The sequence below is a fragment of the Microtus pennsylvanicus genome, chromosome 1 (assembly GCF_037038515.1).
Source record: "Microtus pennsylvanicus isolate mMicPen1 chromosome 1, mMicPen1.hap1, whole genome shotgun sequence".
Taxonomy (NCBI): Eukaryota; Metazoa; Chordata; class Mammalia; order Rodentia; family Cricetidae; genus Microtus; species Microtus pennsylvanicus.
The window spans coordinates 136,063,804-136,090,815 of NC_134579.1; the positions used below are offsets into that span (position 1 = coordinate 136,063,804).

General features: G+C 51.2%; 2 protein-coding genes across 4 annotated transcripts; both read right to left on the reverse strand.

The window, feature by feature from the left end:
• Window positions 1-1,279: 1,279 nt before the first annotated feature.
• On the reverse strand, window positions 1,280-9,624 carry Ech1 (enoyl-CoA hydratase 1). The gene is made up of 10 exons (XM_075986886.1): window positions 9,479-9,624; window positions 8,966-9,170; window positions 8,782-8,870; window positions 3,733-3,854; window positions 3,603-3,651; window positions 3,340-3,404; window positions 2,241-2,311; window positions 2,089-2,160; window positions 1,693-1,843; window positions 1,280-1,537 (listed from the first exon to the last, which is right to left on the reverse strand). The coding sequence occupies exons 1-10, from the start codon at window positions 9,615-9,617 to the stop codon at window positions 1,433-1,435; spliced, it is 1,068 nt and encodes a 355-aa protein (XP_075843001.1). The 5' UTR covers window positions 9,618-9,624; the 3' UTR covers window positions 1,280-1,432.
• A 3,039-nt stretch (window positions 9,625-12,663) lies between these two features.
• Hnrnpl (heterogeneous nuclear ribonucleoprotein L) lies at window positions 12,664-25,780 on the reverse strand. Of its 3 annotated transcripts, none has more exons than XM_075986918.1 (13): window positions 25,561-25,780; window positions 21,493-21,611; window positions 20,797-21,034; window positions 20,597-20,682; window positions 19,656-19,752; window positions 19,503-19,575; window positions 16,332-16,403; window positions 15,940-16,220; window positions 14,707-14,828; window positions 14,254-14,455; window positions 13,581-13,638; window positions 13,365-13,460; window positions 12,664-13,034 (listed from the first exon to the last, which is right to left on the reverse strand). In XM_075986918.1, exons 3-13 carry the CDS (start codon window positions 21,019-21,021, stop codon window positions 12,976-12,978), a joined length of 1,371 nt encoding a protein of 456 aa, XP_075843033.1. In that variant the 5' UTR covers window positions 21,022-21,034; window positions 21,493-21,611; window positions 25,561-25,780; the 3' UTR covers window positions 12,664-12,975. The 3 variants fall into 3 exon arrangements, with proteins under 3 accessions (XP_075843033.1, XP_075843023.1, XP_075843014.1); XM_075986908.1 differs by lacking the exon at window positions 25,561-25,780 and adding an exon at window positions 23,435-23,708; XM_075986899.1 differs by lacking the exon at window positions 25,561-25,780 and adding an exon at window positions 23,435-23,708 and having other exon boundaries at window positions 15,940-16,403.
• Between the last annotated feature and the right edge of the window lie 1,232 nt (window positions 25,781-27,012).

Here is a 27,012-nt window from a genome sequence, read left to right on the forward strand (position 1 = left end):
CAAGGAGGAAGGAGAGGGGCTCCCCAAGTTAATAAATGCCTATCACATGACTCAGCATACAGAAGACACTAAGTAAATGTTTGGCCTTACACTCATTCCAAACATAAATCTAGAGGGCTGAGATTACCCATGGATAAGAAAACCCAAAGTTAAAACCATCCAAAACGGGACAGATGTGCTGAGGCACACCTGTAAACTGGAGTGAAGGTCATTCTCAGCCACAGTGAGTTCCAGGCCGGACTTGTCCACATGACACCGTGTCAAAAAATAAAATAAAAAAGCTGGATGGTGGTGGCACATGCCTTTAATCCCAGCACTTGGGAGACAGAGACAGGTGGATCTCTGTGAGGTCGAGACCAGCCTGGTCTACAGAGTGTGTTCCAGGTCAGACTCCAAAAGCTATACAGAGCCGGGCGGTGGTGGCTCACGCCTTTAATCCCAGCACTCGGGAGGCAGAGGCAGGCGGATCTCTGTGAGTTCGAGACCAGCCTGGTCTACAAGAGCTAGTTCCAGGACAGGCTCCAAAACCACAGAGAAACCCTGTCTCGAAAAACCAAAAAAAAAAAAAAAACCACAAAAGCTATACAGAGAAACCCTGTCTCAAAACAAACAAATATATATATATTTATATGTATATCCTGCCAGGCGGCTCAGCAGGTGAGCACTTGCCCCATGTTCAATTCATAGACATGTTCAATTCAGTAGAAACAGGGAACCAACTTCCTTACTTCCTTACTTCCTTACAAACACACACACAAATAAACAAAATCAACATTTTTTTTAAAATTATTTATTCGTGTATTTTATGTATATGAGTTGTTCTGTCTTCATGTCCACCAGAAGGAGGAATCTGATCTCATTATAGGTGGTTATGAGCCACCATGTGGTTGCTGGGAATTAAGCTCAGGACCTCTGGAAGAGCAGTCAGTGCTCTTAATCACAGAGACATCTCTCCAGGCTCCAAATCAACATTTTTAAAAGGGGCTGGAGAGATGCTTGGTGGTTAAGGCACTTGCTGCTCTTGCAGAGAAGGAAGAAATGATGCAATTGGCTCAGTGTAGGTGGCAGTTAACTCAGCCAGTGGCAGGCACCCAGGCCTACTGTGCTGTGCTGTGCCACACCTCACTCGGGGTCAGGCACAGGGTGGCCTTTCAGCCTTGCGGGGCCTCAGTTCCTGGCACTTCCTCTTGGCCCAGGCAGATTTGCCTCCCAGCCTTCCCAATTGCCCTCCTTGGAGCCAGGCCTCTGAGCCCCCACCCAGGGCAGTAAAGACACCAGGCTGTGTTCACGCTTTATTGTTCACAGTGAAGATAAGGCTCCGGAGCTGAAGAACTAAGCCATAAGGGTACACACTGGGAGACCATGTGGGAGAAGGCACTGAGGAACCGTCCTGACCCTCCATGGAGCCTTCCTCTCTCGGGACAGAAGGCGCTCAGAGCTTGGAGAAAGTGACATTTTTCATGTCCTTCTTCTCCATGGCGGCCTGGACTGACTTGATGATGTCCTGGGTCTGCAGCATGCTCATGTTCCAGGTGGCCTGGACCGAGGGTGTGGGAAAGAGCGGCAGGGCACAGGTCAGAGGAGGTGTGCGCAGGCATGCAAGCACGCAAGCAGCTCCCCAGAGCCAAATTGGGCTCCCTGGGCCAGGAAGGCCATGATTGATGGAAGCGGGCATAGGCGGGCGGGCCTTACCATGTAGTTGAGGCTCTCATCCACTGAATGGTCTCGGGAGTAGATTAGGTTGATTTTGGATCCCTGCACAGCCACAGGGCTCTTGCTGGAGATCTCAGATGCCAGGGCAAAGGCTGCATTCAACATGACATCTTTATCTGTGAACACACGGCTGCAAGGGAAGGGATCCATGAGAGGGACAGTCTCCCTCTCTCCTGTGGTTGGCCAGGTGGCCTCACAAAGAAAACGGGAACCCCAAAAGAAGGGTTCAGCCACAGGATGATGCTCAGGGGAAGAAATAGCCGCGCTGAGAAAGGCCATTTGGACTCTAGGGTGAGGGTACAGGAGACCACAAAGCCCCACCCTGGTCTGGACGGCCCTGTGCCCCTCCCTTCCATCCATCAGTCAGGGTCCTACCTGACCAGCCCACTGTCCAGGGCCTCGTCAGCCATCATCTTTCGGGCGGTGAAGGTCAGCTCATTGACCAGGCTACATAAGGGGAAGGGAGGTCAGGAGCCACTGTCATCCTGGGTCTGACCCCTCCAACCCAGGTCATCATCACCCCTCACCTCTGGTTCCCAATGACCCTGGGAAGCCGCTGCAGGGTCCCCACATCAGCAGCCAGGCCAATATCCACCTCCTAGGGGGAAACACTGTCTGTCAGCATCTGCTCTGCGTGCTCTATTGTTTCCCATGCGAGCTCAGAGCATCCTCCATCACCCGCAGGGCTTTCACCACCCTGGCTCAGACACCCTCAAGATGCTGCTGCTACCTGGCCCTGCAGCTGGCTCCCAAGGCCCTTTCCAGAACCCTGGGCTCCACTCCACCCCTTACCTTAGATGCCAGCAGTCCCAGCTAACTCACTGATGGGAGTGCCCACGATGCCATCCTCTCCAGCTGAGCCTGCGTCCCCTTTGGGTGCTTGGCAGTGCCAACTCAGAGCTTTTCTTCCATTCATACCCTCTACCACTGAGCTCCATACGCCCACAGCACCCGCCCACCTTGCTGCCAGGGTCTCACAGTAAAGCTCAGGTTGTTCCATGTGGTGGCCAGTGTTTACTGCCAACCTGACAGAATCTAGAGACCAGCCTTTGCGGTACTATCTTTTTTTGTTGTTTTGTTTTTTAAGATAGGGTTCCTCCGTGCAACCCTGGCTGCCCTGAACTCTGGCCTAGATCTCCTGCCTCTGCCTCCTGGTGCTGGGATTAATCGATGCAGTCAATTGTGGGTGGGACCCTGGCGTGTAGGCGGCAGGTACCACTCCTCTGACTGCACTCGAGATGTGACATTTCTTCATGCTCTTGCTGCCTTGACTTCCCCACCACGATGGACTGGAACCTCAACTGTGGGCTAAAACAAACCCTTACTCTGTTAAGTTGTTTGTCCAAATATTTCAACACAGCAACAGTAAAAGAAACCCTGACAGCCCTCCACTCCCTCTACGGTCCAGGCTGCTGCAGTCTCTGAGGCTGAGTCTACAGGTGTGCCTCTTCTTTGCCAGAACCTTACTTCCTAAGGTCTGGTTCTTACACCTTCTTCCGGGAAACCCTCAAGACCAGCTGCCTCGGCCTGCACTGTTCCTGCTCTCCCCACCCACCGCTCCCCCCACTCTGTGGATGCCTAGCACTGCAAGGGTTCCCGAAGGCAAGAGCCCAGGAAGAGCCTCACCTTGACCTGGAAGAACGCATCCTGGGTACAGTAGCGAATGTCACAGGCAGTGATGAGGTCCACAGCTGGAAGGAAAATGAATGGATAATGACAGGAACCAATTCCTCCTCCCAAAACATGGGGTCACAGCTGGGGACCGAGTGAAATTAGCAACAACAGCTGAGCTGAGGTCACTGGGGGTGGGAGACTCGGAGGTAGAGACAGAGGGTTAGGAGCCTCACCAAGGCAGGTCCCCTAGTGGTGGCTAGTGGCTATACACTCACCTCCACCAATGCAGCCTCCGTGGATAGCAGCAATCACAGGCTTGGGGCACTAAAATGGAAAAGGAGGGTTGGGGGTCAAAGCTGGCAGAGGAAGGGTAGGCAGAAGGGCTGCCACCCAGCCCTGAGTCACCTTCTCAATGACAGTGAAGGTCTTCTGGAATCTGCTGATGAGGTCACGGAGGTACCACGCTTTGCGGGCCGTATCATCTCCTGGGGGCTGCAGGAGTTTCGCCATGTCCATAATGTCAATACCTGGTGAGAAGGCATGAGGGGGTTACCGAGCTTACTTCCCCAGCCGGGCCTCAAAACCCAGGAGCTGTGGGTCTAAACACAAACATCACCACAGCAGAGAAAGAAGCTCCCCAAGGTCTCGGGGCATCTGGGATTTCCGTGGGGCACCAAATATCTATCTGTTGTTTTGCTTTGCGTAAAACAAGGTTTCTCTATGCAGTTCAGGCTGACCTCAATCTAGAGTCTCCAGCCTCAGCTTCCCCAGGCCTGGGAGTACTAATGGCATTCCCAAGAAAGACATTCTCCGTGAATGGTAAACTATTCCCACGCACTAGTTGGTTTGTGGCAGCGGGCAAGCACCTGCCTAGTATTCAAGTGAGGTGGGGGGCATGGCCCTGGACTAAAGCATTTGCTTAGAATTCACAAGTGATGACCTGGGGGTGTGGCTCAGCGGTGAAGCGCCTGCCTAGAATGCAGAAGTCTCGGGTTCGTCCTCAGTGTGTTAAAAAAAAACCAATCCAAATAAAGACAAAGTCCTTAAACCTCATGTCTGTAGCCCAGCACTTGGGAAGCAGAGGTAAAAGGATTGCTTTCAGTTCAAGGCCAGCCTGGTCTACATACTGAGTTCTAGGACAGTCAAGACTACAGAGTGTAAAAGGGTCTCCAAACCACTAAATAAATAAGAGTTGCAAAGATGTCTCAGGGGCTAAAAGAGCTTGTTGCAGTTTTTTTTTTTTTTTGCTGGCACCTTAGCAATGGCACCATGATCACCGCCATCCTCCAAGCTTCATCATGCCACCCAAGGAGGACAAGAAGAAGAAAGATGCTGGAAAGTTGGCCCAGAAAGACCAAGACCCAGGAAATAAGTCTGGTGGTCCAGGGATGGAGAGGTAGCTCAGAGGTTAAGAGCATTGACGGGTCTTTCAGAGGTCCTGAGTTCATGTCCTAGCAACCACATGGTAGCTCACAGCTATCAATACTGAGATCTGGCGCCCTCTTTTGGCCAGCAGGCATACATGCAGGCAGAACACTGTATACATAATAAAGAAATGAAATTTTTAAAAAGTAGTCCAGATTGCCGGTTCCTTGGCCAGGGCAGCCCTCCAGGACCTACTTAAGAAAGGACTTGTCAAACTGGTTTCAGAGCACAGAGCCAAGTACTTTCCACCAGAAACACAGGGTCGAATTGAGGTGCCTCAGCTGCTGGTGAAGACGCGGGAACTAGCTCAACCAGCTGTAGGTTTGGGAAAATAAAATTCTATTAAATACATAAATAAAAAGAGCACTCGTTGCCTCTTTCGGGAGTGGGCACTGGGGTGCGGAGGGGCTCAGTTCCCATCACTGATTTAGTAGCTCACAGCCATCTATAATTTCTTTCCTTTTCTGTGGGGGAGGGTGGTTTGAGACAGGGTTTCTGTGTAACAGCTCACCAGGCTGGCCTGGAACTCACAGAGACCCACCTGCCTCTGCCTCCTGAGTGCTGGGATTAAAGGCCTGCGCCACCACTGCCCGGCCCATCTGTAACACATCACTCCAGCTCCAGGACGCTAGGCATGTATGTAGTGCATGCAAGCAAAAGACTCACATGTAAAATTGAAATAAATCTTCGAAAAATGTAAGAAAATACACAATCCTTCCTGTGACCTTACTTCTGCCTGCTGCTTAAGACACACTGGCCCCAACAGTCCCATTCAGGGCCTCTATGCTTTTTGTTCCCTTCAACGATCACAAGGCTGGCCGTGGGGCTCTTCAAGGCCACACAGCCCAAAGATCACCCTCTGAGAGAGGCCTTCACACATCCTCTCCATCTCTGACTCTACCGTTCCCCTCCATATCTGTCTGATCAGTATACTCAGTTATCTTTCTAGAATGTGAGCTCTATGAACTGGAGTTTTGTTATCGCTGTTGGTGGGTCAGGGTCTCACTCTGTAGACCAGGCTGGCCTGCAATTCAGAGACCCTCCTCTGCCTTCTGAGTGCTGGGGCTAAAGGCGTGCATCACTCTCCATGTCCTGATATTTGTTTTATGTGTAGGAGTGTTTTGCCTGCATGTATGTCTGTACATCGTGAATATGCCTGGTGCCAGTGGAGGCCTGAGGAGGGGGTATCAGATCTCCTGGAACTGGAGTTAAGGAAGGCTGTGAGCCACCATATGGGCACGGGGAATCAAACCCCACCACTCTGCAAGAACAGCAATGCTCTTAACACCGAACCATCCACCCCACGAGTTGTGGTGTTTGTTCATTTGCTTTAATATTTTTTTTCCCCACCAATGCATCCATGTGCTCGGAACAGGGCTGGGTGTGCAGTAGGTGTTCAGTTAGCAGATAATGCAGCTAAGACCATAATCCTTGGTCTCGTGTGGTGACAGACAAATGACTAGAAAGTGTCGTCCAGGCATTGACCACACAAGCCCGTAATCCCTGCATGCCACGAGTCTCACGGTTAAGGTCACTGGAGCTGCTAATGAACTCCTATCTCCGAGTCCCACGGTTAAGGTCATTGGAGCTGCTAATGAACTCCTATCTCCGAGGACAGGAGTGATAGCTCACTGGGTAAGGTGCTAGCTACAAAAGCATGAGCAAGGGGGTTGGCATCCACAGAACCCATGTAAAAACTGAAAAACTGGGTGGGTGGGCACAGCAGCCACCTGTAATCCCAGCAGCTCGGGCTCAAGAGTAAGGAGACCCCTGGAGCGAGCTGGCTAGTCAGACTAGTTTAGTGCCAAACTCCAGCCTCGGGGAGTGACAAGCCTCAATGCAGAAGGTCGAGAGCGTCAAGAAAGACATCGGGCATCAACCTCGGGCTGGTGCCTTCACACTTGTGTACACACGCGCACAACTATAAACAAAACAAAAAGAGTAAACAAGAGGTAGGCAGGACAGCAGGTTAGAGCAGGAGGAGCAGAGATTCGGGCTAGCCTGGCCTACATGGTGAGAGCTCTCACAGAGAACTAAACAGGAGTTTGGGGGCTGAAAAAAAAATACCTGAAGTTAAAAAAAAAATCACTGGGGTATTTCACATCAAAAGAGAGACGTCAGCCAAAAGCCATGGTAGTCCAGGGAGGAAGATCCAAAGAGGAGAAAGGGCAGTGGGATGCCTTCATGTGTGGGCTGGACAGAAGTCAGTACTGTGTGCTCAGTCGCGCAAAGCCGTAACTAACTAACACACTTGGCTGACACCGCTCTAGGTTCTGAGAGGTCCAGGGCCTTGTTCAAGGTCTCGGGTCCACTGCGAGAATGCAGCCTCTGGGTCCTGACAGGTTCTGCTGCACTTGGTTCTATATTTGAATTTGTGGGGATGAGCTTTATGCCAGTCCCCGGGTACATCCACACGTGAATGTTTTAAAATAGACTTTTTAAAAAAATAGCTGGGGAGCTGGAGAGATGGCTCAGTGGTTAAGAGCACTGACTGCTCTTCCAGAGGACCTAGGTTCAAGTCCCAGCACCCACATAGCAGCTCACAACTGTCTGTAAGTCCAAGATCTGACACCCTCACATAGACATACATGCAGGCCCAATGTCAATGCATAGAAGATAAAAATAAATAAAGTACTTAAAAAAAGAGTTTCCTTAGTCTTGGTGTCTCTTCGCAGCAACAGAACAGTGACCAAGACAGAAGACGAGGTTGGGAGGGTGTGCGGGTGGATCTCAGAGGAGCTAAGTGGAAGAGTTGGGGATGAATATAACCAAAATACATAGAATGCATGTATGAAGTTCTCAAAGAACACAAATATATAAATAAAAAATAGCTGGTCTCACCTGGCAGTGGTGACACACACCATTAATCCCCCACTCACTCGGGAGGCAGAGGCAGGTGGATCTCTGTGAGTTCGAGGCCAGCCTGGTCTACAGAGTGAGTTCCAGGACAGCCAAGGTTACACAGAGGAACTGTTTCTTACTTAAAAACCCCAACAAATGAACAAAAATAAAAAAGAACCATGTAGGGCTTTTGGGATGACTCAACAGTTAAGAGTCCACACTCGCTGCCCTGGTGGCAGACTGGGTCTGTATCTCAGCAACCACAAACTGACCCAAACCATCTGTAACTCCAGCCCCAGGACACCTGACAGCTATGGCTTCTGTGGACACCTGCACTTACATAGAGAGAGATGGGCACATAGATACACATAATTTAAGATAATAAATCTTTAAAAAAAATCAAAACCCTAATTGTGAAACACTGCAGGGCCAGCAAGACGGCTCAGTGAGTAAAGGCGCTTGTAGCCAAGCCAACCAACGGCCAGCTGAGTTCCATCCTGGGGAAGGAAAGAATCAGCTCCCAAAACCTGTCATCTGATTTGTGTGCACACACACATATGCCACACACACAAGTAATTTTTTTCTCTAGACAGGGTTCCTCTGTGTGGCCCTGGCTGTCCTGGAACTGGTTCTGTAGACCAGGCTGGCCTCAAACTCACAGATCCACTTGCCCCTGCGTAGGGCTGGTACTAAAAGCATGATTCACCAGCTGGGCATATATATGTGTGTGTGTGTGTGTGTGTGTGTGTGTGTGTGTACTGCGTGGACACCTGCAGGCCAGAAGAAGGCATCAGATCTCACTATAGATGGTTGTGAGCCACCATGTGGTTGCTGGGAATTGAACTCAGGACCTCTGGAAGAGCAGCCAGTGCTCTTAACCTCTGAGCCATCTCTCCACTGCTTTTTTTTTTTAAGTAAACATTGCAGATGCCAAGGAGGAGGCCAAGGCACTGCTTAGGCATGGCGTTAGGCTCCTTTACAATCCCAGTACTCAGCCTTTAGGAAGCCCAGGCAGAAGTACTTCAAGTTCTAGACCAACCGAATCTAAACAGAAAGTTGCAGGCCAGTCAGAGCTACTTAGGGGGAGGGAAAAAATGCAAAAAGCAAGGAAACAAATCAGCAAAGAAAAAAGCGCATGGCTGCTTTACCCCCAGGAGGAGGAATGCCAACAGGGAGAGAGAGGCGTACCAGAAGAGAACATTTTCCCTGCACCAGAGATTACAACAGCCCGACAGTCGGAGTCCTCTGCTATCTTCTGGAAGCATTCCACCAACTCCCTGCAGAGGAGCAAGAAGGGAAGGGCTGTGTGTGGAGAGGGGAGACCCTGGCCCTGCCCACCCCTGCCTCCTCTCCCAGGCAGGCTTCCGCAGACCTCCAGAAGGCCTGGTTCATGGCGTTCCTCTTCTCTGGCCGGTTAAGCTGGACGTGGAGAACATGCTTCTGGGCCGATGTCACCTGAATAGACTCATAGTTGTGGCCTGATAATTCCTCGGGGGCGCTTTTGAAGGCCTCTTGTGCAGAAGAGCTCAGAGAGCGAGGGCTGACGTTGAAGTACAGCTGAGTGGTGCCTCTCAGCTCTGGGGAGAGAAGGAAGGGCGTTTGAGATTCCAGATGGGGTCACTTTAACAGCGCACACCTAAGTGACTCCAACCCAAGTTCCTCAGAGACCCCGGCCTGACCAGACAGAGCTTTTAAGACTCGGGTGAACTTAGGAGTGGATTCTGTCTGAGACTACTTCACTTAGACTCTTGTTTGTGGGAATGACCCAGGCTTGGGGACAGGGCCTAAAAACTATAATTAATGATTCTTTAAACTACACAGCGGCTCCTGCCTCTATAACAAGACTACACAGCAACGGCTCCCCACAGAATCTCGGGTAACTCACGCTGCATCAGCAGGCCGCGGAGTTTGCTGGAAACTGTCATCCCTGCAGCCATCTCGATCGACACTGGACGGCTGCGCGAAGGGCTACCGGAGAAAACAAAGGGGGCGGGGACAAACTCCGCCATGTTGGTCAAGGGCATCGAAGCCGCCGCAGCCATCGCCCTTTAGTGGCGAGGCCCCGCCTAGTTCGCCATCTTTACTAAGGGCAACTGTAAATAGCACTGCCTCCTGTCTCCTGTGCTTAGGACATGGCTTAAAAGTAAGACCTTTGGCCCAGTGGGAAGCTGGCCTGAGAAAATATTTCACATGGCTGCTGGAAAATTCTGTATAAAGTTCATCAGAGCGCTGTGTTATAACAACTGAATAGTCAAAGACATAATGGCAGCAGCCTAGAAATCTAGGTCTTTGCCTGGATGTGGTAACAAAAAAGTTGCTAGGATACAGACAGGCCAGAATTAAGCCGTTTAATTCCCTTACTGCCAGAAGGTGGTACCACTTCCCGCGGGACTTAGGAAGCTGGATCCCGGACCAAGGAAGTCACTGGTTCAAGGTCACTGAACATTTAGAATTGCTTAGGCTAGGCAGGAGCAAAAGGCTCTACCGCCCACCTTCCTTTGGTCGTGCAAGGAGACTGGCAGGCAGCATAGGCAAGCACTCTGCCACCCGACGATCTCTAGCCTCTTCTTTTTTTTATATAGGGTCTATATAAACCTGGAGCTGGCCTGGGACTTGCAAGGATCCTTCTTCTACCTCCTGAAAAGGGGGTGGTGTGCACCAACGTACCAGCGATTTAGAAAGAACCTGAAGGAGCTCAGTGTGGTGGCTCACATCCTTAATCGTAGCACTTAAGGGACAGAGGCAGGTGAATCTGTGAGTCTGCATAGCAAGTTCCAGTACAGCTAAGACTATATATAGATAACCTGTCTCAAAATAAAAAAACCATATATATAATTTCCCCCTTTCTGGTGTTTTGATACTTATTTTGGGGGCAGGGTTTCTGTGTAGCCCTAGCTGTCCTGAAACTCACTTTGTTGACTAGGCTGGCCTTGAACTTACATAGATCTGCTTGCCTCTTCCGTGAGCACACCTGGCTAGCTATGCTCTTAAACACACCCACCAAAAGGCACTGGGAAAGAATTACCCAAGAGCATAAATACTGTGTAAGTGCGCTCCTTAGGGAGATGTTTAACAACAGGGTGAACAGATGTCTCTGGGCCAGTGGGAGGTGTTTCCTTCTTCACCAATGTCTGCAACCCAGACTGGTTTTTTTCAAGAGACAGATGTAGCAACTATCAGGAGCAAGTAATGTTTATCTTCTGTTCAATAGAAACCTGAAAATCCTATGCAGATACCAAAATGAAAGAGAAAAGGATGCCCTGATTTCAGCCAAGCAGCAGTTACAGTAGAGGTTGTTGAGAAAGAGAACGTTCGGTCTGGAAGCCTGGATAGCTGACTGTGGTGCAAGACTGTCTCTGTGGCTCCTCCAGTTCCTGGGTTTCCCTTCTCCCAACTTCTCATTCCTTTGCTGGCTTCAGTTTGCTGGTCATGTTTACTGCTCTGGATTCTTCCAGATGCCTCTGGCTGTACCCTCCCTCATATCTACAATAAAAGCCTCCTCAACCACACCATGGAGTGGTCATATCCTCATTTCATTAAGATTTGCATCGTCGTTTAATGTAACTAGAATAAAAAAATAATTGTGGTGTAGACATCTATAGGTTGAATTGCCAACAGCAAATGAACTGGGATAGTAGACTCAGCACTTTCCATCGGATAATACTACGTGGCTGCAGAGGGCTATTGAGCTGGAATGCCCAAGTCAGGCTCACTGGCACCTCTGCCTCTAGAGTGACCTGCTCCTCTGCAGATTACCTCCTCCCTCAAGGACATCAGTCCTCAACCCATGGTCCTCCTAGGCTCTGCTTCTACTGAAGCCATCTTCGGAGGCTCCGTCTAAACCCCAGAACTACTTCACATACTTCAACGGCCTACTTCAGAATGAGTGTCACTCTAAGCTAGCGAGACCTAGAAATTTTCAGGACCAGATTGTGGTGGCGCACCACAATCCCACCACTTGGAAGGAAGAGGCAGGTGATCTGAGTTGAAGACCAGCCTGGTCTACAGAGCAAATTACAGGACAGGCCTCAAAGAAAAAGTGTTCAGGTGTGGGTTATGTCTATTTTGTTGGTCTTCCTGTATGTTTTCAACACTTTTCTCATGGCATCATGTTGTCCAGACCAGTGTCAAGCCACTCTATCCCAGGGTCATAGGCAGTTGCTCCAAGTTTGTTTTCCGAGACTACTGTCGGACAATGACCTTGTTCCCTGTAAAGACTAATAGAATTCTGGGAAAAGGAAAGAAGCTGAGTCTGCAGTAGTTACCCAGACACAGAGGAAGATGAGAAAGCCTCTGCTGATAGAAGATACCAAGTCATGTGGCTAACACAGATAAGAATTATGGGTAAATGTAAGACTTAATAATTAGTTAAAAAGCTGGAGATATTAAAACCAACCAGTTTATGATTAATGTAGACCTCTGTTTTTTTGGGACACTGTGGGACCGGGGACAAAACTCTCGGGCAACAAACATGAGACAGGGTGTGTCTGTGCATCCCTGACTGTCCTGGAACTCTCCCTGCATACCCAGGCTGACCTCCCTCAGTCAGACTAATGGCACGCACCACAATCCGACTTTGCTTAGTTTTTAATTGTATCCATGTATGTGCATGAGCTTAAGCACACAGGTCAGGACTACCTGTAGAGCTGGATTTCTCCTCCTCCCTGCTATTGAACTCAGTTAAATCAGGCTTACCCAGCAAGCACCGTCAGCCACTGAGCCATCCTCGAGCGCCTAACTCCACTTTTTCAATAACTACTTGTAACTAAAATAAACCGGCTAGGGCAGTGCCCATCAGGAATGCCACTGCTAGTCGGGCACTGGTGGTCTGTGCCTTTAATCCCAGAACTTGGGAAGCAGAGACAGACTGATCTCTTGAGTTCAAGGCCAGCCTGTCTACAGAGCAAGTTTCAGGGCAGCCAGGGCTGTTACAGAGAAATCCTGTCTCAAAAAACCAGAAGAATGCCACTGCTTTACTTCCAGTTTATTGTCTATGCTGAGCCCACTGCGCTTCAGAAAACTGTGTGGGAGAGGACAAAGCAGACATCTCACCCTGCAGCCCCAGCAGAGTTCTAGCTTCCAAACCATTTTATTGAAATGTGTGCCAAGATACATGGGCAGCACAAATGTATGAACAGGGAAAAATAAAAATCACACGTACAGTTATCTTAAAAAGTGAAGGTTAATCTTGGGAGATATCAGTTCCCCTCCCCCCCTCCAGAGTTCCAGCATTTCTGTTGTGGTTAAGCGTCTACTGAACTAGCATTTAAAAAGGAAACAAGAACTGCAAAAAATAAGTCAAAACAGAACAAAACCAAAGAAAACCAACAGCATAAAGGAAAGAGACGTCTTCCCGCTTGATGTGCTCGTCCCAGCAGCTAATTAGGAGGCGTGCTGTGCAGTGGAGAAGCACAGCTTCAGAGTGTACGGGTACGGGCCATCTGCAAACAAGAGCACATGTCAGACCGGGCCTCCCAATCGACACCCACACACCCTCTTCCAGCTCAATTATAAGGATCTAACTCATCACCACCCAGGGCAGGCCTGAGCAACTCCCAAGCTCTCGGGTGGGTGGAGCCAAGCAGCCTGGCAGGCCCTCCCAGGAGAATGTCATCAGACTGCTCTCTCCTGGTGACCAAGTCCCATCTGCCTGAGTCTGCGACAAAGGCGTCTCTAGGGTCCTATCTTGCGGGCAGAAGGATGGCTGTGGCAAGCAGCCAGACAAGCCATCAGGCCACTAGGGGGATTCTGCAGGACACACAGAAACTCACTTGGGTTTTTCATCTGGTAATGGTTCAGGAAGCCCAATGTCTCCAGGGCATCGCTCTTAGAATCCCACTCCAGCAGCCCAGAAGAGCTGCGTTCGCCTGAACAAAAAGCAAGAGACAGCAGCAGGCTTAGGCTGAGCCAGCAGAAGGTACATTTCCTCCCAGAAACCACCCACAGAGGCAGAGGCCTGGAGAAGACTGTGTGATGCAGGGACTCACTTTTGCCTGAAAATACTTTCACAGAGGTTGGCCGCTTCACTCCCAGCTCATCGCAGATCTGGGGCAGAAAGAGAATAAAAAAAATTCAGAAACCTAGGATTGCAGACTGCCTATGGGTGCCTTCAGGGAGACCAGGCCTAGTAGTATCTGTTGCTTTTTGAAGACAGCTTTGGTCACAAACCTAAGACACCCCCTATCATCCTGTAATTTGAAATGTTAGAAATATCTCTGAAGGAAGCAGCACAAAGCTGAGGTATTGTTCCTCAAACTCCCCATCCTGGCAGCCCCGTGGGTATGGGTGAGATTATATGACTGTAGCTCAACTGCTGGGCAACAGAACCGTGGGCCCTGCTTGCCCCATCTCTGCCCTACTTCCCCGAGCAGGCTCTCTGGAGTCATCTAGACACCCTAAGGCTTGATGACCTGTGTTCTGACTGCACTCTTGTCCAACATGTGAAGGAACAGTGTACAGAACTCTGCACTGTGACACGCATGCTTCCGCTCGGTCTCACCTGTCCCCGCTATGAGCAGGGGAACCTGTCTGTTTGGTCTTTTGTTGTGCCCCCAAACCCAGGGATCAATGGGTGGCATTACAAGTCCACTGAGTACAGAACAGAATGAGCCCAACTAAACCAATGACAGTGCCATGACAGAACAGTTCCACAGCACCCACCTCAAAGAAGTTCTCCTCAGTCACCTCCAGGGGAGCATTGAAGAAGTGCAGTACATTGCTAGGGTGCTGGATGCGGTTCTTGGCTGCCTGCTCTGGGGTGGAGAACCGATTGTTCCTTGACTCGCTGAAGTCTTTGTAACTGCAGGACCCGTCTTCTAGCCCGTATGACTGGCCAGGCATAATGGCTGGTTGCTTGGAAACACTGAAGGAAGGAAGGGAAATCTTTATGTTCAATTGTCCTCCAGGGCCTGACAGAGGCTCAGGTGGGCCCAAGCTTATCTGACGCTGCTGCACAGCTGAGGCTGAGACTACCCTACCGGCACCACTTTCTCCCAGGGCTTCAGAAGGAAGCAGAAAAATGACTCCTATACCTACAACCCCATCCCCGCCTATGCAACACCTTGACCTCAGTCTTCCCTCCCACCTGCCCTTGCCTGGAATGACAGCACCTACCAGACATTCATCTTCTGCCCAAACATGAAGTTGTTGTTAAGGTGAGTAATGGCTCGGTCCACAGCATAGCCATCAGCCATCTCCACCATGGCGGCCCCCGGCTTGCTTTTCATAAATTTCACCTTAGGGAGAAAAGGTGCAATTAGCACCTGTGTCCAGCTGCCAGGGTCCTCTTCCTGTCGAGTCAGAAGCTGACTCCTGCTCTGGCTGCCCTAGACTTCCATTTCCTCACATGTGAATGGGGATCAAAACCACCCCTAATTCAGGCTTGGCCTAGGCATGAACTCAACCCAAACGAAGAGTGCTTTTCCCACTGGAGCTACCCTATGAGGTAAACAGTGTGCACAAAGAGAACACAAGCCATCTGCATGCTTTCGCTATGGCGTGTTAAGATTTAGGTGCTGGGGACGGAACCAGGCCTCCTAAGCACTCTACAAGTCCTAAACCATCTATAGTACGTACTGGACAAAAGAAAGGCTGTGAAGCCAGGTTAGCTAAGTCTTGCTTCCATGTAAAGATTATTTAATCTGTCCTTCCCTTTTAAGAAATACAGGGGCGGGAGGCTGGAGAGATGGCTCAGAGGTTAAGAGCATTGCCTGCTCTTCCAAAGGTCCTGAGTTCAATTCCCAGCAACCACATGGTGGCTCACAACCATCTGTAATGGGGTCTGGTGCCCTCTTCTGGCCTTCGGGCATACACACAGACAGAATATTGTATACATAATAAATATTTTTTAAAAAAAGAAATACAGGGGCGGGGGAAGGGCAGCACACACAAAACTACTCAACTTCACTGTGTAGAGATGGTCTCATTTGTGCATTCTCGCATTAGGCTGCTATTGCTCTCACGAGCTAAATCAAGGCCAGGACTACACTCTTGGATGGACTCTGGTAAGAACTCACCAGCCACCAGGTATAATCAAATTCCCAACAGAGAATGCAGAACGGCCCTAGTGGTCAAATTACCTGGAGCCATTCAGAGATAATTTTTAAATAATCATCTTTGCTATGTGTCAATTCTTAGGACTTACTTATACATGTGCACTAAGTCTCAATACTGTGAGATGAATAGGCAAGCACTGGGATCTTTAACACGGGTAACCCAAACTCATGGAGCAGGCTGCCTGCGCTATAGGAACCAGCACTACAAAGGGCGCACCTCACTGTCCTTCCCCCTGCTACCCTCCATCTGAGGCTCAGGGCCTCCTTCAGCTCTTCAAGGAAAGCAACTCACCTTCTCCACATTGCCATACAAGCAGAAGACATTGAAGACTCGATCACAGTTCATCTTAGATTGATCCAAGCCATAGACCATGAGCACAGGGCTGTCAGCGTGCGGGCCATAGTCGGGTGGTGGGGGAGGGGGTGGGGGATGACCATACTGGGGGCCATAGCGACTTGGGCCCCGACGGTGACCCCCCACAGGTGGGCCCATCCTTCTCCCTTCGTAGTGAGGTGGGGGGGGCCCGTAGCCCTCATCATGGTAATGGCTGTGGTACCCACCATGGGGCCCTCCTGGGGGATGGGAAGGAAAGAGAGGGAGGACGGGTGAGAATTTTCGCGGCGGACGACGGGCAGGGGCACATGAGCCACGGGAGTCCACGGAGGGGAACCCCCTGCCCTCACCATATTCTGCGGGATGATCTCCCAGGAGAGGGGGCTGCCGCTGGCGTTTGTTGGGATTACTGCCAGGGTCACCTGTAGATTGAAAAAAGGAGTTAGGAGTGGAACTCAAGAAAGAAAGAATCCCCCTACTACTGACTAGAGGCCAATCAATCACAAGGCCAAAGAGCTCCTGGGAGCATGGCTGCAAACCCTTTCCTTACAAGGGTTGCTGGGGCCTTCTTCCTATGACCTGGGGGGTCAGGGCATGAAGCCCAGGCTTCAAAGTTGGGATCCACCTTCCCTCCCCAGCCTCCTTTCTCTGCTAAGGAGGCCAGCTTCTGGGCTTACTTGCTTTCCCTTGCCCTGGTTTGTAGCAACAGGCAGCGGCAAGCCGGGCTCCCAGGCCTTCTAGGGAACTATATCGAGGGTGCATTAACGGGAAGAGCAGTTTTATAAAGTAATTCCCAATGAAGGGAGAAAGATTAAGGGCAACAAATAAGTAACCTAAAATGGACAGAAATGAGGTGAAAGGGCTAGAAGAAGCCTCTAGGTTCTGGGAGCAAAGGCCTCACTCCAGGTCTTGTCTTTAGCACCCGCCGCCCAGCCACCCTCCACATCCCAGCCAGCGCAGGAGGGACTGTAGGAGCTGACAAGCAGGTCACCAGCACAATCAGTTTGAAGGAGCAGTTAAGTACAAGGCATCGACATTCTCGGACCCATCGATGGCGCAGAGCCCTCCCGGCCCCAGCTGGAGTTCTTAACCATTAGTTCAGCGCTCAAGTGACAGACACTGGTAAGCACTTTACAGACATCACAGCTTCTCCAGTTCCTCACAACAACCCTATGAGGTAGGCACTCCTTTCCCAGCCCACCTTACAGAGAAGAGATTAGAGCAGTTACGACACTCTGGCAAGTCACAGGTGAGCTAGGACCAGGTCTGGGTGGCACTGAGACCCAGAGCCTGAAACCACCGCCCTTTCCTGCTGCCCGACCGGGTTTGTTTCAACAGTCATTACAAAGATGGAAAGGGCTACTTACAGCAGAAGTACAGAGTACAATGTCCATGTCACAAAAAAACAAATCTGCATTTTTCTCTTACCATTGGACGCTTCAACAGTGAGTTAGCACAGTTCTGAAAGATGGCGTCCCATCAAACATACACTGCGACCCTGCATCACATGGTTTTACAGTCATAAATACAAGTCACGGTACACATCCGCTACATTTTTCTTTAAAGAATCGTTTAAAAGTCAATGTTTGATTAAATCAAAATTGGCTCACAGATGCTCTGTCCTCAGAAGATACCAGAAAAATGGAAATAAGGTGTATGGAGTGGGTAGTGTCCCTCCGTGTTGTCACCTCCTCACACTGTGTGCTGCAGTGCGGTGCTTCTGGCTGTGTAGCGCTCCATGTGCGTGTCTCCTGGTATGAAGTGTGCCAGTGGCCCCACTATGCTTGCGCTTTGGCCTTGGTAGCGCCCGGTTACCCACCAGCAGGTAACTGTGTGCCTCTGAGCTGTTTTGATTTTAGGTCTGTTTTGGTTTTTTGATCTTTTTTTTTGTTGTTGTGGTTATTTTTTTTTTATTTCTGATCTCCAGTTGGTGCAGACTGTGTTGGCAGCCGGTGACTGCAGGAAAAAAAAATATCAAAACACAAAAGAAAAACAAGGCCCTCCCCAAATCAAAGGACTTAAAAACAAAACCCACATGGCGAGGAGTGGAGAGAGGATCCTATTGTCTTGGAGGCCCATGGAATCTACTTCAGTCTATGAATCGAATCGTTCTCCGAAAAGAGCACCGCTGGCTGGCTGGGTGAGCTCTGTTCTGTGTTTCCTACTTCAGTGTACATTCTTGGGTTCAAGTTTGCTTGGATTTTGACCTTTAATGTTTAGTAAAAAAGCAGTGTCTGCTGCCATGTTGAGTCTCTTTCTTTGTCTCTGTCTGCCTCTGTCTCTGTGCTTGTAGCTGTTCCTTGGAGCGCGGTGTGGTGTTCTTGATGTAGTGAGCTCAGTCTGCGGCTGTTTCTGGGGACGTGGTGGAGGCTGCATGTTCTGTTCTCCAGGAGAACTAGTGGTTTTGTGCCCTGTGTGTTGGTGCGCAATGTGCAGAGGCAGAGCCGCTGAAGTATGGTTCCTGAGGGGTGGCCAAGCACCGCCCTCGCTCCAGGTTACCTCATCAGCCCTCCTTTTGTTTTGTTTTGTTTTTTTGGCCCCAGGCTTGGGGCAGCCAAAGCTGAGAGGCATCAAAGCAATGCACACCAGCCCTGCTGCTAGCCCCTGCCGGTCTGCACATCTTCTATTTGTGTTCCTGGGAGAAGAAATGCTTGGTTGCCATGTTTCTGTCAGCAGTCATGTAATGCCATTGCCCGCTCTGGTACATTCACTTGGTCATAATTTGCCTCTGACTTTTGGAGGGAGCAGCCAGGCCCAGAAGGCCAATTCTGAGGGTCCTTGGGAGAGTCTAGCCCACCCTGCCCACTGGTTCTCAGCTGCAAAGCAAGCAAGACAGGCCCACCTACAAGTGTAGGGAGGGATGAGTCTCTGGCTTCCCAGAGCCTCTGCAATGTCAGCCACCAGCCGCCTCCCACAGCCCAAGGCCTAGCCCAAGGCCTAGTCCGACGAAGCAGACCAAGAGGTGGTCCATCTCGCTGATTTTTCAGAGGGCTGGCGCTGTTTTCAAACATCATCCTTCACTTCTCCCACCCACCAAAGCAAACCATTCTTGACACACACTAGAAACGGGGCTGTCCCTGTGGACCCCTGAAGAGATGCCGAGCCCCCCTCTACAAAGGAAATCAGTAATGGCTACCCTGGTCTCATCCAAGTGTCTGACCTCTACAAGGTCTACTTGCTTGAAGGTTCTGCTTCAACCCACCCCCAACTCAGACAGTGGAGAGGACTTTTGCTCACCCTCCATGGAATGGAGACTCAAGCAACCTAACCAGGCTCTAGAATGAATGTAGCAAAATCTTAAGGAGCTGCTACACATGTCTGCCCCTTGCCATGCCCCCTCCTCCCACCCAGCCCAAGCTTCAGCTTCAACTCTGCCCCTTCAGCAGACTCAGGGACCAAGCCCTCCCATGTCCACAGGGAGCCCAATGGCATTACATAACCCCAGTCCAGGTCTATGAAGTGCACTAGTCCAGTAAAGAGGCAAGGCGGTGTGTTTAGAACAAAGTAGCCATCAGGATTACCTTGTCCACTGAGGTTGGGGTTTGTGTAGTCCCAAGTATCCTGATCATTCTTGAACACATTTAAACGGGTAGGCTGCAAGGACAAGATAAGGTTTGAGACTGGCCATACCTCATCTCACCAGGTAACTAACACCAGTCACTTCCCAGACTCACCTTTGCATACTCGATCTTCAGAGTGCAACAGCCAGAATAGATGTCAGCCCCATTAAGAGAGGCCTTAGCCCGCTGGGCACTTTGCACAGAGTCAAATGTGAGAGAACTTAAGGAAGCCATCACAGTGGAGCTTTGGAAAAAGTATTTCATTGCCCAATAAAACAAGGACCAGATAGCATCTAGGACTGTGAGCACCACCTATAACCTCAGACAAAAGTCAAAACCATCAAGATACTCCAGAGACTGCCCTCAGGAAGCAGTCACTGGCTAGGGTTCTCTGTGATCTACACTCTTATCCCAACCACCAGGAAAGATGGACACCAAGCTGACCCATCTTATCTCTGAAACCTATACCCTGGTGGTTTTTGTTTTTTCCAGACAGGGTTTCCCTGTAGCTTTGGAGCCTGTCCCGGGAACTAGCTCTTGTAGACCAGGCTGGCCTCGAACTCAGAGAGATCCGCCTGCCTCTGCCTTCGGAGTGCTGGGATTAAAGACGTGCGCCACCACCGCCCGGCACCCTGACTGCTTTTAAAGGTGGATTCTCACTGTACCCTAATCAAGGAGGCCCTAACAAGTCATCTTTATCAAACCCCACTTCAAGTCATTCCACAGCTCAGTCTTCTGGCTTTTCCTTACCTAAGCCCTTTCCACAGAGAATATTAACCAGTCACTTCACGGAAGGACTGTGAAAGAGGGCAAGTGTGAACGCTCTCACGTGTGCAGCATGCATGAAGCACTGGGCTCAACTCTCAGGGAGGGACAGGGATGTGCACCCTCGAGGTGTCGACCACCTGCTGTTACCTAAACCTCATGGACTGCTCTATTAAGATTTGCAGTGTATGGCTCTCTGCTCAGTCTTCCAAGGCATTTGGCATGAATTCTCTCCGCCAAGCTAAGCCACCCCCCAGACCAAAGAATTCCAATTTCCCAGAAAAGGATATTCCACCATAGCCTGGACTCCATTCTTCCGAAAAATGACAATTCTCTGAACAGGACCACAAGGATTACAGATAGTATAAAGAACATCCTATAAAAGCAACAACAAGCAAGATAAGGGCCTTGGCTCGTCACGCTGATTGGGGGTGGAATGAGGACATGGGACAGATCTCAGAGTAGACCATGGAATGCCTTCAGCACACACCGTGGTTATGGAGTAGATGGGGTTCAGGATGGTAAACAGAAGCACACTGTTGACGCTCCGGGAGTCGTCTGAGTCCCCGGGACGAGAGATCTTCTGGCTGGTAGAGTAATTGACAAAAGCAGGGTGACCAGCAATGTAGATCTGGTTGTCCGCTGCGTAGTTCACTGCGTTACAAGCCCCCAGCACATCTTCGAACTCCACCAGCGCCTGTCTCTTCTTTGGCATCACCACCACATAGCTGCAGAGAAAAGGCAGATTTTATCCTCTAGGGGTTGGGAACAAGTCAGCTCTCTGTGAACTCTGACCCCAAACACCAAGCCACAGGCAGTCATCCTCTTGACCCCTCTCCTATTTCAGAAGGAATGTCAGGCCGAGCAGATCACAGTGCTAATCAATCACTGCCTGGGCCAAATTTGTAGAAGGAATGTAGGTAGTTCTATCCACTTAGTTCATAGTACCCGGCCTCATCAAATAGCCGGAAAATATTAGGTGGCTAGAAAGGCTGACAGAAACCACAGAGGTGGGGTAGGGATGAGGGAAAAAGGAAATGAACTTGAAATACCGAAGAGTGAACTGTGAGGAACCACAGGATCCAGTCTCAGACCCAGGACCAGAACACTGCATCACCGCTCAGAACCAGACATGAATGACAAGTGAGACTGCCGGAGACCAAACCCCTGGCACCAGAAGACGTACCTGATGGGTCCAAATTCTTGCAGGGCTTCCACAAGGTCAGCTTCCACCACACCATCAATCAGGCCCCTGATGTGGACAACTGGGGAGGCAGGGGTTTTGTGGGGGTCATCGTAGTTCTCCTGAAAAAGATTGGACCCGCAGTGAGAAGAGGGACCCCAATCCAAATCCATCTGCTGGAAAAAAGCCTTGAGTGGGCAGCCATCTGCCCACTGGCTTTAGCTCCTAAGGCAGGATGAATGGAGGGAGAAGCAGAGGCTCACATTTGGCATTCTTCCCAGAATCTGTCTCTCCTCAATCAAGGTAGAACAGGAAGCGTGGCGTGCAAAGGGGCCACACCCACGGGAAGAGCTCCCAGAGCTGCGCTGGCCTGAAGAGCACACTCTGTGTGAGTGCTCTAAGAGCCCTAGCTTCTCTGCCCAGCCCCTGGCTAGGCAAGATGCGGTCACTTAGTGAGGAATGACTGTTACCCACAAGTCACCTTTAAGTCCAGCCAGGGCAAAAGACCAACTGCTTCAAGACACATGGCTTTGAAGACGATATGCCCTTCCTGTCTTATCCTGACTAGGCGGAGGTTTTCCATACCGAGCTGCAATCCCAACCTGTCAGATCTACAATCCTCCCCAGGAGATGATCTTTCCACACAGACAACTTTCTGGTGCTCTGGGCCCAGGTTCCTGTCTGAAAACCACTGGCAGAAGTCCAGCAACATCAGTGGATTTTTTTTTTTTAATATCAGGAGTGAACCACACAACACATACTCTTCCTGAAAGTTTCCAGCTGAGGCCTGTCTCCCACAGCTCTGGGTTTATTTAGTCCTAGCCCTGTTCTGTAAAGGAGTCTACATCTCAGAGTAACAGCAACTGAGTGGTCTTTTATTTTAAATTATTGGAGGTGGGGGCAAGGCACACCACATCTCTCATGAGATGGTCTGAGAACTCTCTAGAATCAGTCTCTCTTTTCACCTCACGGGCTCCAGCTAACTAAAATGTCTTCCAAACACGAAGAAATATAACATCCTAACGAGGCTAAGCTAGTAAATGCTTACAGCATGAGACCAGAACAAGAGGGCATTGTTTGAGCAAAAGTCTCGCTATCTAGCCCTGTCTGGCCTCACTACAAAGCGCACTAGGCAGAGAGGCTCGCCCGCCTCTGCCTCCGGAGCGCTGAGATTAAAGGCGTGCGCCACCATGTCCGGCAGGACTTCTCTAATCCTTTAAAAGGACTGCAGCCTGCACCCCAGAAATCACAACTGTGACTTTAAGGAGAAACGAGTAGGCCAAATGCCTCCGTGAATGGCCCCAGAACCAAAATATGTTTTAGTTTGTAAATGCTCCTCTCCTGGAAACCGTAAGTGAACCGAGCGATGACTTCTAAGTTTGCTCAATCGCCAAACACAAACCTTGCACAAACTCTCTTCCGTACACTACAACGCACACTACAACAGAGGTTAAAGATTTCGGACTGGGCGCTACCGTGTCAAGTCAACTTCTATATAGAGGCGACCGTGATTATGATTGCGATGGGGCCGAATTGCCGATCCCATCAGGCCACCACCCACCCAGTTCCCGCTCACAAAATCTGGTTGCAGAAGCGCGCTTGCGCACGGGGACACAGACTAAAAACGATAAAGGGAGGGGAAAAAAAAAAAAAGAGTCTAGGCCGCGTGCCTGGGCCCCCCACATGCCAGCCCGCGGCGCCTGCGCACTGCGCCGCCTGCCGAGGCGGTCGCTTCCTCCGCCCCCTCAAGCCCAGCTACGGACTGCGCGCACGCGCAAGCGCCTGTCCTCGCGCAAACCCCGCCGTTTGCCCAACGCCTGCCCCTCCCCCACCCAGCCAAAAGCGCGAGGGCTGCAGCGCGTGCGCAGAGGTCCCCCGCAAAAATAAATAGCTTTAAAGTAAGAAATTTCCCCTTTCTTCCGGGAGTCTAAAACCCTGGCCTCACCCCGCCGCCGCCGCCCGCCGCCCCGGATCCTCCGCCGCCGCCGCCTCCGTGCTGGTCGCCAGCGTTTTCAGTCTTCAGTCGTTTAGGGGCTCGGCCTCCCTCGTTGCCGCCGCCGTAATAGCGACCACCGCCGCCTCCGCCACCCGCCGCCGCCATCTTCACCATCGCTCCCGCCCGCCTCAGCTGCTCGTCCGGCTGCTGCCTCTGCTCGAGCCGCCGACGCCGCTTCTCCGCCCGGGGCAGCAGCCTCCGCGACATGGCGGCGCAGAACCCGCCTCCCCCCGCCTCTCATTGGGGGAGGGACACGCCCGTCACTCGCCGCCCCCACCCGATAGGGGGAGCCACTGGCTCTGTCTTGGGGGGGAGGGGAAGACCCCACACGGTTCATGCCTATTGGGTAAAGCTCATGCCGTTCTACTGGAAGTCCCGCCCGCCTTCGTCTGTCGCACTCTTCATAGGTGAACGTTTCCTGCCACTCATTCCGTGAAGCCCCACCTCCTTAAAATAAACTCGGACTTGATAGGCCGAATTTTTTTTTTGCATCGCCCCGCCTTCCCAAGGAGAGCAAATGGAAGCGGTTTCCCGAAGCTCCGCCTCCTTCCCGCTTTCATTGGTTTCCTCTCTTTTCGGTCACTCTGAAATCCTTGCGTCTCGCAGGCACAACGATTGCCTTCCCGCGCCACTCCGCAGGGATACAAAAAGGCCTTTCCTTCTGTATTCCTGCAGTGGTTCCCGTAGGTGCCCGTCTCCTACTTGATTGGTCAAAGGAGAGTGGCAAGGAAACCCTTTTGCCAGATGGTATAGGACGACTGATTGGTGAAAAAGGGGAGCCCGTAGGCGCTCTATGGCGCAATCTAGGAATGGGCCAAGGACGCATGCGCTACTGTACTTTTCGGGGCTTGGGAGAAGAGGTGACTGTGACTATACTCGGATGATCTCCGTGCCTGCTGTTTCATAGCTCCAGAAATCTAGACTAAGACAGCAATTTGCAACTATGAGCCCATTAGTACGTTTCTATTTCACCTTGACTATCGAGCGGTAGGGCTGTTATTCTTTAAAAAAGAACCTCCAAGTCCTAGCACTTAACTATAAAAGCACTCATTGCCAACTGACTTCGGACCCTACCAAGCGCCATCATTTCACTTTAAATTCAACCACGGTAGATCTCTCTAACTGATTCGCACGTGGCAACTGCCCCTTGCGTCCTTGGGAGTGCTTTGTGGAGGGATTGGTCTTCCTTCCTGCGAAGCCCGAGAGCTGAAACGCGGCACAGAGCCCATCGGGGAGCGGGCAGGGAAGGTACAGAGCCAGGGTCCCGGCCACGGTCCGGTCCAGAGGCGTTATGGGGACAACAAAGAGTCAAACAGGCTGTGGGACGCTTGCGTAGCACAGACAAGGCGCATCTTTACACCCCCACCATCACCACGCACACAAAAGAAAGTCTTAAGGTGGCGGAAGATTCACAGGACGCCCCAAACGTGAGGGACACCTTTCCTCCAGGGCAGTGGAATCCCCAAAGCAGGATCCTTTTAAGACTAAGTCTGAAATGTGAGTAAAGATAGGAAATGAAACCCCATTTGTTTGGGGAACTAAAGTTTTGAGCATGGCGTGGTAGATTCCAGTGCTCTGGAGTCAGAGGCAAGATTGCCTTGACTTCAGAGCTACCCTGGGCTACACAAGGATTCTTTCTAATTAGAAAAAAAGTTTGGAGGCATCTGATGATCTAAACGAACCTGCACCCTATTCACTGAACACACTCCAAAGCAGGCACTCCCAACGTGGGGCGCGCCGCGGCGCAGCAGGTGACGCGCGGCGGAGGGGCGGGCCGCTCCCGCGGAAGGGCGGGGTCCCACGCCGACGTCAGAGGCGATTGTGGGGGAGGGGAGCGGGCGGTCCCCTCCCCGCCCCCGCCCCCGGCCCGGTCGCCCCTCACTCGGTTGCAGCGACTGCATTCGGCGGGACCCTGTATAGAGCGAGCCGCTGGCCGACTACGCGCGCCCGGTGCAGCGAGTGGCGCCCATGCCAGCTGCTCCCACAACCAGTCCCCCGCCCTCCCTCCGACACGGCGACGTGCGTCCCTCCGGTCCCCCCGCGGCCCTCCCCGACCCCGCTGCCCTGTCCCCTACCAGCTCGGCGGCGAGCCTGGCCGGCCGTCCAGGATCGAAAAGAGCAGACACTGGGAAGTTTTGGGGGAGGGAGGGGCGGGCCTTAAAGGGACCACGACCTCTTTTCACTAGGGGAGTGGGGGGAACCGAGGAGGTACCGAAGCTGGAACGGAATGGGAGGAACGTTAAGCTATTGCGTTCGTTCTGGCTGGCTCCGCGTTCCCGCTCATCCTCAGTCCCATTTTCCACCTTAACCAGGAAAAAAAAGTCCCCCAGTTGCTTGTGGTTCACGTGGCAGTTTTCCCCATTTGCTGAGTGTTTTTAGAGATAAATGTAGATATGTCTGTTGTACAAATGAGTAAGCCGGCTCAGAGGACCCAAGGTGCCACAGCTAAGTGTCTGACATCGGAACTGATGCAGGATGCTGCCTGTGTGCTTATCGGAGAGCATTGGAGAATGGTAGAGAAGAGCTAACTAAGGCTAGAACCCACCCCCGGGTTCAGCTACCCAGCGGAGATAGAGACAGCTTGGGCTATATAACTAAAGCACACGGATATGTACGCAGGGCATCTGACTCCCGCAGCTCTAGTAAATCCCTACCCGAATCTGCTGATTCTCTGCCTGCCGAGATCAGTAGAGGGTTGTCTCCGGATCCCCAGGGACTGGAGTTACCGACCTTTTGAGCGGACAGGTGGTTGCTAGGAATTGAACCCTGGGTCCTGTGGAAGAGCACCTTCGTGCTCTTAAACGCCTGAGCCAACTCTCCAATCATATTCTTTTTCACCTAAGGGCCTTTGCCTCCATCTCAGCCCAGTAAGCCTCCACACACAGTTTAATCAGGGCCCATGCCCAATCCATGAGAGAAACGGAGCATGGACAACAACCGTCCTGTCCCAAACTCCGTTTTTATTCCCAAGGTTCTAGCCAAAGAAAGGAGTGCTGAAAGTGTGCCAGTCAGGTGGGAACTGGAACACGGCTACAAGGCCACCCGGAGCGCCACGGGTACCCCCTCATACTGGAACTACCCTGGGGTAGAAAGGGTTGTGAAAAGACCCTGCTTGCTGTTGGCCAGCTACATTGGCTAATCCGCGCTAGTGGTGCAGGAACAAAGCAAGCTAAGCTAACGAGGTCACTGCTTGTAGTCCAACCTCTAAACCCTCCCTCCTAGCCAGATCCGTGGCGCTGCCACCACACTTGCCTGTCAGTTCTTAGGAAACTGAGTACAAGATCAGTTCCTAATGGATTCGGGCAAACTTGGGCTACATGAGATCCTATCTTCTTAAGAAACAAGAAAACAAGAATAATTTTTAAAAGAAGAAGAGGAGGAGGAGGAGGAGGAGGAGGAGGAGGAGGAGGAGGAGGAGGAGGAGGAGGAGGAGGAGGAGGAGAAGAAGAAGAAGAAGAAGAAGAAGAAGAAGAAGAAGAAGAAGAAGAAGAAGAAGAAGAAGAAGAAGAAGAAATACAGCCAGCAAG